This window comes from Equus przewalskii, chromosome 13 (assembly GCF_037783145.1).
Source record: "Equus przewalskii isolate Varuska chromosome 13, EquPr2, whole genome shotgun sequence".
NCBI lineage: Eukaryota > Metazoa > Chordata > Mammalia > Perissodactyla > Equidae > Equus > Equus przewalskii.
In genome coordinates, this window is record NC_091843.1 from 84,372,683 (window position 1) to 84,386,859 (window position 14,177).

General features: G+C 46.2%; 1 protein-coding gene across 10 annotated transcripts; it reads left to right on the plus strand.

Moving 5' to 3' along the window:
- Window positions 1-296: 296 nt before the first annotated feature.
- On the plus strand, window positions 297-14,099 carry ANKRD34B (ankyrin repeat domain 34B). 10 transcript variants are annotated; one of them, XM_070571524.1, is made up of 5 exons: window positions 297-458; window positions 1,542-1,694; window positions 3,530-3,615; window positions 6,209-6,311; window positions 10,848-14,099. In XM_070571524.1, the coding sequence occupies exon 5, from the start codon at window positions 10,871-10,873 to the stop codon at window positions 12,413-12,415; it is 1,545 nt and encodes a 514-aa protein (XP_070427625.1). In that variant the 5' UTR covers window positions 297-458; window positions 1,542-1,694; window positions 3,530-3,615; window positions 6,209-6,311; window positions 10,848-10,870; the 3' UTR covers window positions 12,416-14,099. The 10 variants fall into 10 exon arrangements, with proteins under 10 accessions (XP_070427625.1, XP_070427628.1, XP_070427627.1 ...); XM_070571527.1 differs by having other exon boundaries at window positions 340-458; window positions 3,533-3,615; XM_070571526.1 differs by lacking the exon at window positions 297-458 and adding an exon at window positions 470-646 and having other exon boundaries at window positions 3,533-3,615.
- Window positions 14,100-14,177: the final 78 nt, after the last annotated feature.

Here is a 14,177-nt window from a genome sequence, read left to right on the forward strand (position 1 = left end):
TAATAATACTGTAATAAAGTTATAAACTCATAACAACAAAAACAAGAAGGGTTGCTCCCACCCCCCACCCCCCCCCCCAAGCTGAAGTGAAACTCCGGCCGTTCCTAAAGGAGGTTCAGGGACCCGAAAGGGAAAGAGGGACCCGCGGGGGACAGACAGGGAGCAGCCGGGAGGATGTGAACCGGGGGAGGGACGCAGAGACGGACGGGGGAACCGGGGCCCGAGATGCAGCAGCGGTCGACGCCCCGCAGCTGGAAGACCCTGCGGCCCCTGCTCGGGGCCGAGCCGCCCGGGCCGAGCACAGCGGCCGGGCTGGGGCGGGGGCGCACGTGCAGGGACGGGAGGCCGAGCCTCGAGGGCAGACCTCGGCCCCGCCGCCCCCGCCGCGCAGCCCGAGCCCGAGCCCGAGCCCGCGCGTCACTCGCGGCCGCAGCGCGGCGCCGCCGGCGTCTGGCGAGGTGCGCGCCTCGCGGCCCCCGCGCCCACGGCTCGCAGCCCGGGCCGCCGCGCGCTCTCTCCGGCGGCAGGGGCGGCGCAGGGCGGCACCTCCGGGTCTGCGCCTCGAGCCGCCGGGCGCCGCGGAGGAGCAAGCCCAGCCCGGAGGGCGCCGGGCCGCCGGCGCCGGGGGTCCCTGCCGAGCCGGGAGGTGGGAGTCGCCGCCGCCGCCCCGACAGCGCGTCCGGCCGGCGAGCGGCGCCGTCTCTGCGGGCGGCACTTGGGGAAACTTTGGTTGCAGCGCCGGCTGCCGGGCGGAGGGCGCCGAGGGCGAGCCCGGGGCCCCGCGGCCGCCCCTGCCGCGCACTGACACTGCGGGGCCCCGGGGCGGAGAGACCCGCGCGGGCCGAGGGGCGCCATCGCGGGACCCCCTCGCGCCTCCCGCAGTCCCCGCGGCTCTCGGCTCGGGCTTTGCGGCGGCTCCGTCACGACCCCGCCGGGATGCGGCTGTCGCCTCCTCCTCGGCCTGACCGCGCCGGGGACAGGATGGGGCGGCCCGTGGCCGCGGGGTGTCCGGGGGGAGCGGGGAGGGCCGGCGGGCGCGGGTCGGCGCCGCAGCGGGAGCGGCGCGCGCTCGGCCGCAGGAGCGCGCTGGTCGGAGGGTCCGACCTGGGCGCGTCGCCGCAGGTGCCTCGGGCCGCGGGGCAGCGGGAGGTGCGGGCTCGGGTCCGCGGAGCCGCTTGCAGCCGCTAGCTCGGCAAATGGGAGCCACATAGGGGCAGTCAGCCCGGAACTGGCGCCTCTCGGGGGCGCACAGCCTTGGCACTAGGACCCCGGACCCCTTTCGGGAGAGCCGGGGTCCAGAGGTGCGCCTGCCCCAGGATGGGGGCAATGGCTGCTCCCCAGGGAGGGCCGCGTCCTCCGGGCCGGCGGTGCGGGGACCACTTCGCAGCGGCTCTGGGCTGACCCTCTGCTCGTGGATGGCGATCGCCTCGGCCTCCAGCTGCCTGCCTTGGCTCAGAGACAGGCGACGAAACGCGCGCCCGGCCCCCACCGGTGCCCTGGCGCTGTCGCCCCAGTCACCTTCCTTTGCCCTTCTCCGACAGCACCTCGGGCTCGCTCCCTCCTACTCAGGAGAAGCTGAGGAAACGAGCTCGGCTCCCGGCTCCCGGCTCCCGGAGCCAGCGGCGACTGTGGAGACGCGGCCAGAATCCTCAACTGCTTGGAAATCCATCACCTTGGTTCCCTGAGACTTGGAGGTATAGGTCTGCGTGCGTGTGTGTGTGTGTGTGTGTGTGTGTGTGTGTGCTGGGAGGGCGTCTGCTGAAAGGGATGGGGGTCTGGCTGCCCCAGGCCTCAGCCCCAGAGACCTGGGGGACAGCCGAAGTAACTAGAAGACACCGGCCCTTTTTGGGTATGTGTGGGAAACACAGCAAACCTTACCAGCTACTCCTTGCCTTGGGCAGCTTCTAAATATTTCTCACAGGCTGGTGCCAGAGAAGAATACTTTCCCTGGCAAGCCGTTACATTTCTGGGACAATCTCAGGTGCGTCTTTTGTTCTGACTCTGCCTGTTTCCTTGCACCGGGAGGAGACGTGTATTTTGCTTGTGGCAGGCGTTCCAAGTGCAGCTGGCCTGGCATCCTGGCCTTGGGCTGCCCACTACAACTCTGGATTTCTTCAAACTTGTTTGGGAAGGGCAGGAGAGCAAACCTCCAGCCCCTGGCCCATTCTAACTGGAGGCTGCACTCTTCTCTGGACCTGTGGGCTCCCTGTACCCCTCTCTAGGCCAAGGCAGTCATCTCTGCCCTTGCTCCTGCAGGAGAGTTGAGCATCAGACCTCCTGGAGGTAATGATGAGACAGCCTGGTGGGAGCCTGAGGCAGGGTTGATAGCCAAATAAGAAGTGGGACTGGAACAAGGAGTGGAGAGCTTGTCACAGATTTTCTCCAAGTGTGCACAGGAAGCACCCCCTATTGAATATCTGGGAGTGGAGCCTGGAATCTTCTTTTTAACCAGCTCTGCGTGTGATTCCTATGAACACAGAAGGTGGGGAACCCATCAGGCACCTTGGCCTCCCACTGTCAGACTCCTCCAGCCCAGAAGACTCACGTTTAGTGATGCATCTTTAGAAACTGACATTTGTTGAATTCCTAAGTGGCAAGTGTATTAGGATCTTTTTAAATCCTCACAATCATCTTCTGTAAAGTAGATATTAACCCTAAGATGAGGCTCAGAGGAACGGCTGCCAGAGGGTTGGTGACTTGGAGGAGACACAGCCCCTTTCTTTGAGGCACAGCCTGCTGCCTCCTCCCAGCTCGCTCTGGTCCAGCTACGGGCAGCACAGAGAGAGGGCAGCCTGGGACAAGGGCGAAGGGCTGAATTTCGAGCTTGAAATCCATTTGTTAATTTCTCCCCCCTGGCTGCCCTCCCCCACCATGGCCAGACAACTAACTTTATGAGAGGGAGCACAAATCCTATTTGTAGGTGAAGCAAGAGGTTCAAAGGAAAACAATATTGCTCTCTCAATAAGAGGAAAACTGCAGTGACTTGGGGAGAAAAAGCCACAGGAAAGGCCAAGCCTGTCGTCTCCAAGGGGGCTTGGAAAGCTCCTCAGCCCGGTGGCACTACCGTGTAACATACCAGACAGATCAGGTACTCAAACAGAACCCTACTGTGGGGGAAGCTGGCCATCCAGGAAGCAAGGAGACATGAGAGACAGGGCACAGGAACATTTGATCAAGTCCTGGGGAGCAGGCAAGTAAGAGGAGTGACTTTGGGAGAGTTCCCTCACCCTGCCTTCCTCCACCTCTTCCTCTGCACAGAATGCAGCCGACCTGGTGAGGGCTGCAGCCCTTCCGATTCCAGCAGCCCTTGCAGAGCAGGCTGGGTCCTGCAGACACACACACAGGGTGGCCGTGCGTAGGATCCACTCCCGACGCTTTTCAGACTCCTAATCAGTGCTCTATGGGTAACTGAACCAACACTGTAGAAATGGCTTCACAAGGAATTGAAAAACCAGACTCCAAATGGGAGAGATGTGTGAAACAAATTATTGGTATTTATGTAACTCTGAATAGCTTTGATTTCCTTCAGTAGGAACTGACAGCTGGCTGACAGAAAACTCATCCAGGGAGAGAAGAGACATAAGCAAAGGATGAAATTGTGAATAACATCTTCAGGTAACTTTCTATTTCCATTGAGAGTGGGTGTCTGGAGGGGAGAATGTAGTTACGATTTGAATTGCTTCATTTATCGACAGTATTTTTAACAGGGTTCGCAATTCTAAGATCCAGGGCTTTTTACTTCTTTCTCCTGGCTTCCAGTCTCCTGGCAGCAGGGCAGAGAGCTGGGGATTCCACCATCCAGCCTGTAGCCTCTGACCGTATCCCCTGCTTTCAGCTCGCTGCCTCCAAGTTTGGAGCCTTTCTTGTTAATCTGTTCAGAGAATAACTCTTTGTTTTCTTGCCTAGGAGTGTGGCTGTCTACGTGTGGGGGTGGGGAGGGGTAAAGGACCTGGGGGTCCAGTTGTTCTGTTCACAGACACTGAATCATCCTCTCATTTCAGCCCTGTGCCTCATTGCCACTTTCTGTGTCACTTGGGGCCTCCAGGTCCTAGAGGTCATGGGTCCCACGGGTCAGCGGGCTCCCTTCTCATGGGGGCCACCTCCTCAGATGCTTCACGTTGCGGCCTATGCTGTGCTAAGGCATTTTCCCACACCACCGTCCCCCTCTGTTTCCAAAGCTTGTTTGAAGTTGCTCATCTGGTGATATCTCTCCTCCAGTTTTCTTTATTTTTCAGAATATATATCTTTCTTATTATTTTTTAAATAATTAAACTGTAATTTTAGTGGGATCTTGGAATTAGAGAGAGGCACTAAAAGAGAACAGTAAGTATGCCATGATGAATCGCAAGTGATGTTAAAAACATTCTAATTTTAAAATAAAAAGCAATTTATCCATCTGTTTAATAATTAATATCTCATAATAATGCTGAAATTATTATATTTGGAAAATGCACTTAAAAGATATCATCTTTCCATATTTCACTTATTAGATTCCATTTATGTTTACAAACGTTATTTACAGATCCTAAAAAAAAACAACACTTTAAATATTTTATCTGTTATTTAAATAGCCTGTGGTTTAGAATATGATAGACATAAAAGAAGGCTAAATTCTGAAATAAAAATTTTAAAAAGAAGATTGCAGTGAGTGGGGAGCACCCCAGGAAAGTCTTTCTAGACATTATGTGATTTCATGACCCTGCTCCGCGGGGGAGGGGAATGTGATGATTGTCATTCCCTGGAGGAGGAACCCAAGACTCAGAGAGGCTGAGCGATTTGACCAGGGCACACAGCTACTAATAGGGGAGTTAGCATGGAAATCTGGGTCTGTCTGACCCCCGAACTTTCTCCAGTTTAACTGTTATCCATTTGGAAGGTATAACTGAACTTGGAAATCACTTCTAAGCTGGATTTAAACAAAGGGCCTGCCCGAATGTCAATACAGCATCAGTGCTGGGTGCTCAGTGGGCATGTTTCACATGAGGAAATAGGAAGCGAGAACGTTTCTGAAGGAGGATTATTGGAGGCTAGAGAAGTGTTCTTCATCGCTTACCTCGATGAAGAGTAAATTGGTCAAACTTCAAATATCAGCATTTTTGATGTGTAAATGGATGAGGCAAGATAAAAGAACCAACTGAAAGAGGGTGAAGGCGTCAAGACAAGGGGATTATTCCAATAAAATACTGATGGCAAAACAAGACAGTAAGAAACCAAACCTGTGTGCATGTGGAGAATAAAGTAGTTGGCAGCTTCTTTCTCTGACAAATATGATGTTTCAACAATTTCAAAATTGCTCTACTAAATGTGAACAACGTAAAAGTTTATATCAAACAGGGGCTGGCCCCGTGGCCGAGTGGTTAAGTTTGCGTGCTCCGCTGCAGGCGGCCCAGTGTTTCATTGGTTCGAATCCTGGGCGTGGACATGACACTGCTCATCAAACCACGCTGAGGCAGCATCCCACATGCCACAACTAGAAGGACCCACAACGAAGAATATACAACTATGTACTGGGTGGCTTTGGGGAGAAAAAGGAAAAAATAAAATCTTTAAAAAAAAAAAAAAAGTTTATATCAAACAAAGAGGAAGCCTTTGTTGTTTTTGCTAGATGGTCTTCCAGTACTCAGGGGAGGGGTCTGCCTTGTCCACCTGGCAGATGGATTCGCTTGTTGCCGCTACCTGGGGGTCCACTGCCCAGTTTCCCTGAGGCCCCGGAGCCCACAGCACCCCCTGTCACAGGACCGCACCCCCTCAGGCATCCCAGTTGGCAGTGCATTGCCAGCTCCCTTCTTCTCCCAAGACCTCTTGACACCAACTTCAGTGACAGACAGTTATGACAGAAAGTGCTCAGGCTTAGCGTTGTGGAGAAAGGCCTTTACATGAGGATGGGTGAAAGGTTTGAAAATCTTTCTGAAAGATTCTTATAAGGCTTCTTTTTTCAAGCAAGATTGGCCCAAATACTAGGCTATATGAAGGTTGAGTATTGAAATCTGCTGTCCTGTAACTTGTTTGCATTTGAGTATGTTTCTTGAATGCTACTTTTGGTCAAAGGTGTTTTTACAAGATTGATACTGTAACTCTTCTTGAGTTGTATTCACTAAGTGGGTCCTGCACTTGATGTTATGTTCCAGCTCATTTCTCTAAGTCTCTTTGCTGTATTAAACCCACTTGTATATGAAAAATGCTAACAGAAGGTTTCTTTCGTGACCAGCATCTCACGAGAGCCCTTGTCAGATGCTTTGCATTCAGAGTAGACCTCTGAGTTGGGACCCAAGCCGTCAACAATCCTAAATTCCCAGGTTCCTGAGTTGCAGGTATGTCTGGCTCTGGATAGCTTTTGTAGAACGTTGCACATGGGACAAAAATCGCGTCCTTCACTTTCGCTGTATTTATGTGTGTACGTGTTGAGTAGTTGTTCTTTGCTTAACATCATGAATGATTCTAAAGTGAAAACGAATAAGTAGATTCTTTTGAATACTGCCTTTCAGGAGCTTACTAGTTGAAACTCCTTGAAAGTGTAGGCACAAATCCTATCGATAATACCACAAAAACGGAATTATGTTGCAAAAAGTAAGACCTTAATAAACTTTAATGGTGAAGTATATCTTACATAAACGCTATGCTCTTTTCTGTACACGTGTTCTATTTGACAATAAATAGGTAAGAGCAGTATCATAAGAAGCATATGTGAAATATGTACCATTTAGAGAGGAGTAAAGTGGACACCCATGTACATACCACCCAGGTTGGGAACCAGAGCAGTCCCTGAACCTGCAAAGCCCCTGTGTGTCCCCCGAATTGCACTCTTCTCCCTACCCCGCCAAGAAGAAACTTTCTCTTGATTTTTGTGTTAATCATTCCCTTTGCTTATTTTTCTTTCCAGTTTCCCACTTGTGTATATTCCTTTAGTAAATTAAATGTTTATTTTTGAAAAACTGGGTACCAAGCACAAAATGAGATGAATAAAAGAAAGGCCAGTATTGCCAATACACGATGAAAGGCCTTGGGAGAAGATCAGTTGAGCAGTCTCTGGATCTTAGTTTGGCTCAGCGTCCCTGAGCGTTTACAAGAGCCCCTTCTGGGCAAGGTCGTGAGTGAGGCCTGGGGACTACGGGGCTCACCCTTACAGGGCTTCTGGCAGAGCTGTAGTGTAGACCAGGTACTGGGTATCCAAAGGGCATGGATATTCGGTCTTTCTTTTCTTGCACTCCCCACAACTTATCCCCAGATCTCAGAGCAGGTCAAAGGCAAACAATTGCGCAGGGCTGAAATGAGTTCTGTTGGCTACCCCAGAAAGCAGGGCATGAAGAAGAGAGCAGAGATGTGGTCAGGACAAAGCAAGTAGATCAAAGAATTGAGGGTAGGCTCACCTGGGCATTTGGTCCTCGCTTAACAAGGTGGTAAAATGGCAGTGTGATCTCAGGGATGATGCCTGTGTACCTCCCTTATCCTGGCATCTCCTCTCACCATCTTCCTGGGGACTTTAGATGCCTCTCCTCTGTAATGATCTCTAGCCTGTGGTATCTCATTTCTTCTTTCCTATTCTACCATTTCATCTTAGTAGACTACATCTGCCAGTAGATTCTTGAGTGTGTATCCCAATTCTTGACTGATGGTTTGGCTAGATGTAGAATTCTAAGCTGGGAATCATTTTTCCTTTAGATCTTTAAAAAAACATTCTTCCATTGTCTTTCACTGTTACTGTGGATATATCCCAGTCCATTCTAATTCTTGATCCTTTAGTATCTGACTTATCCAGCCCACTCCCCACCTCTTGCCCCCAAGCTTGTAGAATCTTCTCTGTTCTCAGTGTTCTGGAAATTTACAGCCATGTGCCATGGTCAGGGTCTGTCTTCATCCATTGTGCTATGATCTAATTGGTCCTTTCAATTTGGAAAGTCATGTCCCTCAGGTCTAGAAAATTCTCTTGATCTCATTGACCAGCATTTCCTTTCCTGCTCATCTCTCCCCTGACCCCCACTCTTTTCTCTTTCAAGAAATTCTGTTAGTTGGATGTTGGATTTCCTGATCTAGCTCTCTAATTTTCTCATTTTTTTCTCTTCTATTCTTTTTGCTTGACTGTGTTAGAGATTTTATCAATGTTATCCACCCCTTCTATTGAGTTTTGCAGTTTCTATCGTGTTTTTATATTTTGAGAGCTTTGTTTAGTCTCTGAATATTCTTTTTTCATAGACTCTTGTTTTGTGGTTACAACATCTTCTCATCCCTTTGAGGATATAGAGTTTTTGAAATCTTCATTTTCCTAATATTTGTTTTCTCCAAGTTGCTTTTTTCTATTTGTTCTGGTCTCTATCTTTAATGTAAGAGGGTTTTTGGTTTGTTTTTTCTTTGGACTGTTTGCTCATGGTCAAAGGGCTTGGATTAAAAGGCTAACGTGAAGCCTGGAGCACATGGGTGACCTGGAGCACGTGGGTCACCTTGAAGCCTCACTGTCGGAGGACCAGGGTGGCATGTTGGGGAATCCCTGTGGTCAGGACTCGGGTATTTTCTTCTAGGTAGGCAGGTCAGATTCTTGAGAGAGTCGCAGTTTTCTCCTGAAGGATAAAGGTATGGCTGCCAGCCTTCTTGGAGCTGGGGAAGAGGGCTGTGATCCCTCCATTCAGTGATCAGTAAGCATACAATCCATTTCCCCCCCATTTTCTTGTCCTCAGACGTTCCCAGTGACTCCCAGTCCAGAGACTCTGTTTCACCATTTCTGTAGGATAAAGTTCCGGATGTGTCCTCAGCTGGGAGGGGCTCTCCTATCTCCTGGTGGCTTAGATTGGAGGAAAGACCTGAGACAGCGCTTCTCAGACTTTGATGTGCATACAAGTCACCTGGGGATCTGGTTAAAATGTAGGCTTTCGTTCAGTAGGTCTGGGGTGGAGCCTGAGATGCTGCAAGCCTGAGAGGCTTCAGGTAATGCCGCTGCGGCTGCTGCTGGTCCGAGGTGGGATCACACTTCGAGCAGCGAGGACCTAGGGATCGAACTGCTTCTCTAACAGCTTCTCACCTAGTCCTTATTTTAGCTGTCCCCTCCACCCCCAGTTTCAGAGCTTCCTGCTGCTGCCTCTTTCGAGGATTCTGTGGTGGACATGGACTTAGTTCTCAGCTTTACCACCAATGACTCGAGGCACAGCCTTTTCAGGCTGCTGGAGTCAGTTACCACCGGCCTGTCTGCTTTCTGGCTTCCAAAATGTTGCTGTCATCTTCTCTCCTTTTCCTGCTACCTTTGTGAGTTTATGTCTTTTTAAAAATTCTTTAGTTTTAGGGGGTTTCAAGAAGGGGCAAAATTAGATACGTGTATTCTGCCATAGTCACCCTAACTATAACCACCTGCTAAAATATTTTCCTAAAGTTTGGTTATATTAGCATAAATAGAGCCTGATTTATGATAAAGAACTGCTATTTTAAGCCTCTAGGTCATTGCACAAGGAATGTGCTCTACTTCTCTCTTCCTCCTTTGTCTGCCTGCCAAACTCACGTGGTCTTCAAGACCCAGTTCAGATGCCTGGCCTCCGTGAAGCCCCCTTCAGTCCCCAAGTCATTAAAGCCTGAATGTTCTCCTAACTCATGACCAGCTGCTTATCCAGCATCTCCTCCAACAGCTGTCAGCTCCCCGGGGCTCAGGCTCCTGCCTTTGTGGCTCAGGGACCCGCACATGTGAGGAGCTCACAGCTGTTTAACAACTGAATTAATTTCTGCCTGCATGTCTGTCTGTTCCCTTTTTCTTTACTTTCTTTCTGCTCACTTCGTCTCCTCTTCTGTCTGTCTGTCAAGAGGTTGTTATATTTATTATCTATTCTATTATCCAATAGAAATTCATGTCCCATATTCTTAATTTTAAAAGTTAATGAGTAGAATAAATACTATTTCTCAATTTCTGAAAACTACCTAGTTATATGTAATAGATTTCTCCACTGGGTTTTTCTCCCCAGCTCTACGGACTGTTAAAAGACAAACATTTCCTCAGCTCCAGATAAAGATATAATTCTTATCAACTAATGGAAGTATCTGTTGAAGGAGTTTGAATCTGAATTATTTAGATAAATTAAACAAATAATTTTCAGTTTTAGTGATAAAAAATAAAATGTTTATAGAGTCTACATGTCTTCATTCACGTTTCTAGCCTAGAAAATGCCTTTTTCAGAGCCACCGTACTGCTGTCAAAATTTAACCCAACAGTGTGTTGCTGACGCCATAATCTAGTCAGCATATGATTTGAATGATGGAATCAAGAAAAGTGCAGAATCACGTGCTCACCATTCCTATCTCAGTGTGAACTCCAGACTGTGTCAGTTATGTTAACGTCTAGTAGTCCAAATAATTTTTCATCGTTTAAAAGAAACATAGCTCCTCAAATTGAAAATCTAGATATTAGTTGCATTATTTAACTGAAGAGCTTGTTTGAGTAATTTAATACTAGGACGTTTTTACGTTAAGCTACCATAAACACACTATATTTTAATTGATTCTGTTGTTACACAGAATTTTGGCTCTTTTGCTTAAATTTGCATTTTAGTGTTATTTAAAAAATATTTTTCACAAGTAGAAAATAAGTGTGTTATTGTTTAATTAATGTCAGATTTAGGGAAGTACTGGGTTTGTGTTATATCAAATTTGATGAAGATTTTGAAAGTAAATTTTGGTTTGTATTCTCTAAGCATTGTTACCATTCTAAAATTTTTTATTTCACAATTCACTATTTTGCTCTGTATTTACTAATTGTGTAATCTCATTTATGTCCTCTTTCTCTATACATATTTCAGCAATTGTGACTAATAACATGAATATAACTTGGGGCATTGATTCTGGCTAATCTTGTGGTCTTCATCTTCTTGGATACCCAGGTATTGATTGCTGATTTTTGAAGATGGATGAAGGTGTAGAATTGTCAAGTGATGGAAATTCTCTGATCAAAGCTGTGCATCAGAGCCGGCTTCGCCTCACAAGACTCTTGCTGGAAGGCGGCGCCTACATCAACGAGAGCAATGACCGCGGGGAAACACCCCTAATGATCGCTTGTAAGACCAAACACGTTGATCCCCAGGGTGTCAGTAAAGCCAAAATGGTTAAATACCTGTTAGAAAACAATGCTGATCCGAACATACAGGACAAGTCTGGGAAAACTGCTCTGATGCACGCTTGCTTAGAAAAAGCCGGTCCTGAAGTTGTGTCTCTGCTCGTGAAGAGCGGGGCTGACCTCAGCTTGCAAGACCATTCTAGTTCCTCGGCCCTCGTTTATGCTATAAATTCAGAAGATAGAGAGACCCTGAAAGTTCTGCTTAGTGCTTGCAGGGCAAAAGGGAAAGAGGTCATTATCATAACAACAGCAAAATCGCCTTCTGGCAGGCACACGACCAGACAGTACTTAAACATGCCTCCTGCGGATACAGACAGGAGTCCTGCACCAGCCGCCTGTGCCACTCCTTCAGAAATAGACATCAAAACTGCCTCGTCGCCACTTTCACCTTCTCCTGAAACCGAAACGACACTTTTTGGCTTTAAAGACCTGGAGCCCTCAGGAAGCAGTGATGATGCACTGGACCCAGGCTCCCCTGTGAGGAAGCCTGCCATGGCTCCTAATGGGCCCAAGCTACCCCAGGCTCCACCCTGGATCAAGAGTCCCCCCTCATTAATGCACCAGCACAGAGTGGCCTCTTTGCAAGAGGAACTCCAGGATATCACTCCAGAGGAAGAATTATCCTACAAAACCAATGGGCTGGCACTTTCCAAGCGATTCATCACTAGGCACGAAAGCATTGATATAAAAGACACTGCACATTTGCTAAGAGCCTTTGATCGGGCCAGCTCAAGGAAGATGTCACATGATGAGATAAATTACCAGTCCCTTTTTTCAGAAGGAAATCAGCAATGCATTGAAATCCCTGTTGACCAGGACCCAGACTCTAACCAGACAATATTTGCTTCCACCCTAAGAAGTATAGTTCAGAAAAGAAACTCAGGGGCAAATCACTACAGCTCTGATTCCCAGCTCTCCTCTGGCCTAACCCCTGCAACCTTAGAAGACGGCAAAGCATTTATAGGAAAGAAAAAGATCCTCTCCCCATCTTCTTCCTTGTTGTCAGGGTCCAAGGAATTGATGGAGAATATTCCCCCCGGTCCCCTGAGCAGGAGAAATCACGCAATTTTAGAAAGGCGTGGTTCTGGAGCTTTCCCTTTAGATCACAGCATTCCCGGAACCAGACCAGGATTTCTGCCCCCCTTAAATGTGAATCTGCACCCTCCCGTCTCGGACATCAACGTCAGCAACAAGATTTCCAGCCTTCTTTCTTGTGGCCAAAAAGTGCTTATGCCAACAGTTCCTATTTTCCCTAAAGAATTCAAAAGTAAAAAAATGTTGTTAAGGAGACAGTCATTGCAAACAGAACAAATTAAGCAATTAGTAAACTTTTAAGAGCTGGCTAGAAGACACATTTTGTTAAATGTCTACATCAGAAATAGAGAACTAGAGAAGAAATCTCAAATGTTCATTCTTTTAAGTCTTGTAATCAGTTAGTCTGTAATGGTTAGGGGGGATCAAAATGTACTGTGTATCATAGTAAGTACTGTGAACACCCAAATAACATATAGTTTCTGCTGAGGAAATTCTCTCAAACAAAATTAAAGCTATTTTTCTCAAAACCTCCAATATTGAACAACCTTCATGTGGTCGAAGTTTTTAACGTAAACAAAAATCAGCAAAGAAAGAGATAACTTAAAAAAAAATTTCAGATTTGCCAAATATTTTATTAGGAAACGTTGCATTCAAGTCATAAGTTTTTTTAAACATTTCAATAAATAAGATTCTAATTTTCCATGATGTGAAAACCATAAAAGAAAATATTGACAGCTATAAAATGTTCTATGATCAATAAGCCTAAGCTACAAAGAAACAATGAACTAATTCTTAAACAATGTTGACTGCAGGTAGGTAAAAATGTAGTTAAAATTTTAAAAGGTCAACCACTATTATAGACTGAGCGGCTCATGCTCGTGTTGTCGGCTTCGTCAATGTCACATGGTGGCTCAGTTTCACAAGCTCGTGCTAGTCTAGGCCAAGTGTTTGTGTGCTATCTTTTGCTTTATTTTGTTTTTCAGACAAACTTTGCCATAACGTTATCTTAGGGAATTCTTATTTCTCCATATCTTTTAATTCCTGGTATTATTTTTTGAAGTCTATCCATAGGTTCCCAATAACGAGATAATATAAAAGTGAAAAAGCAATCCTCTTTACTTATATCAAATTATTCTTGTCTTTCTAAGAACAACTTAAAAAAAGAGCTTGGGATTTATCACAAGTATAACCTAAATACTTGCTTTGTTTTAAAAGAGGAAAAATTGATTGTTAGATTATCTTAGGTTAGCTAAAATTAAGACAGCCAGTAGAAGCTTAATTAGAAAATGTACTAAATATTTGATCAATATTAAACAGTATCTTTTTATTTCTGATATATTGTTATTAGACATTTAAATAATAAGGATACGTAAGGATAATTTCCTTAGTGTGACATTCCAATCATCTAGTATATTAGGACCTGTGAATAACTTCTAACAAAATAAATGAATACCATGCTACTGTCATAAAATATTATAAAATGACTAAATTATCTATATGATTTCAAAATGTCATGTTTATATAAAGAGTCCTCATTTCAATCTAGCAGCCTTACAACAAAGAATAGATCAAACTATACAAAACCTGAGTGTGTGAATTTGATGATCGTCATATACAGCTTGATTTCTTTGCCTTTGTCAGTGGAGGCCCTCCGAACAGTTGGCATGATGCTTTTCCTGGCAATTGGATATGAGCAAGTTGTGATGTACATAGTAAATTATTTAATTTCTTGTGGCTTTTGTTTGAAAAATAATTGGAGGTTCTCCATTTAATGTTTTGAAGAATATCAATATTAATTATATTAGAAATATTTTTTGATTCAGAATTTAGAATTGTACATGATGTTTATAGGTAGCTAAATCCTCTTTTGAAAGTTTTAATATTGAGAAAAGTTCTTGGCTTTAAAAGCTGTAAGGATAGAGTTTGGAAGAATATGTAAATAGATTAGTTCCTAAAATGGTATCAATAAAGATTTAAAATGTCATTTTGATTATGACTGATTTCTATTTATCTCAAATACTAATGGTAAATATTTCAACATAATCTCAAGAGAAATTGTGCC

Coding starts and splice junctions, on each gene's coding strand:
- ANKRD34B (XM_070571524.1), top strand. CDS start 10,871: ATGGATGAAGGTGTAGAATTGTCAAGTGATGGAAATTCTCTGATCAAA.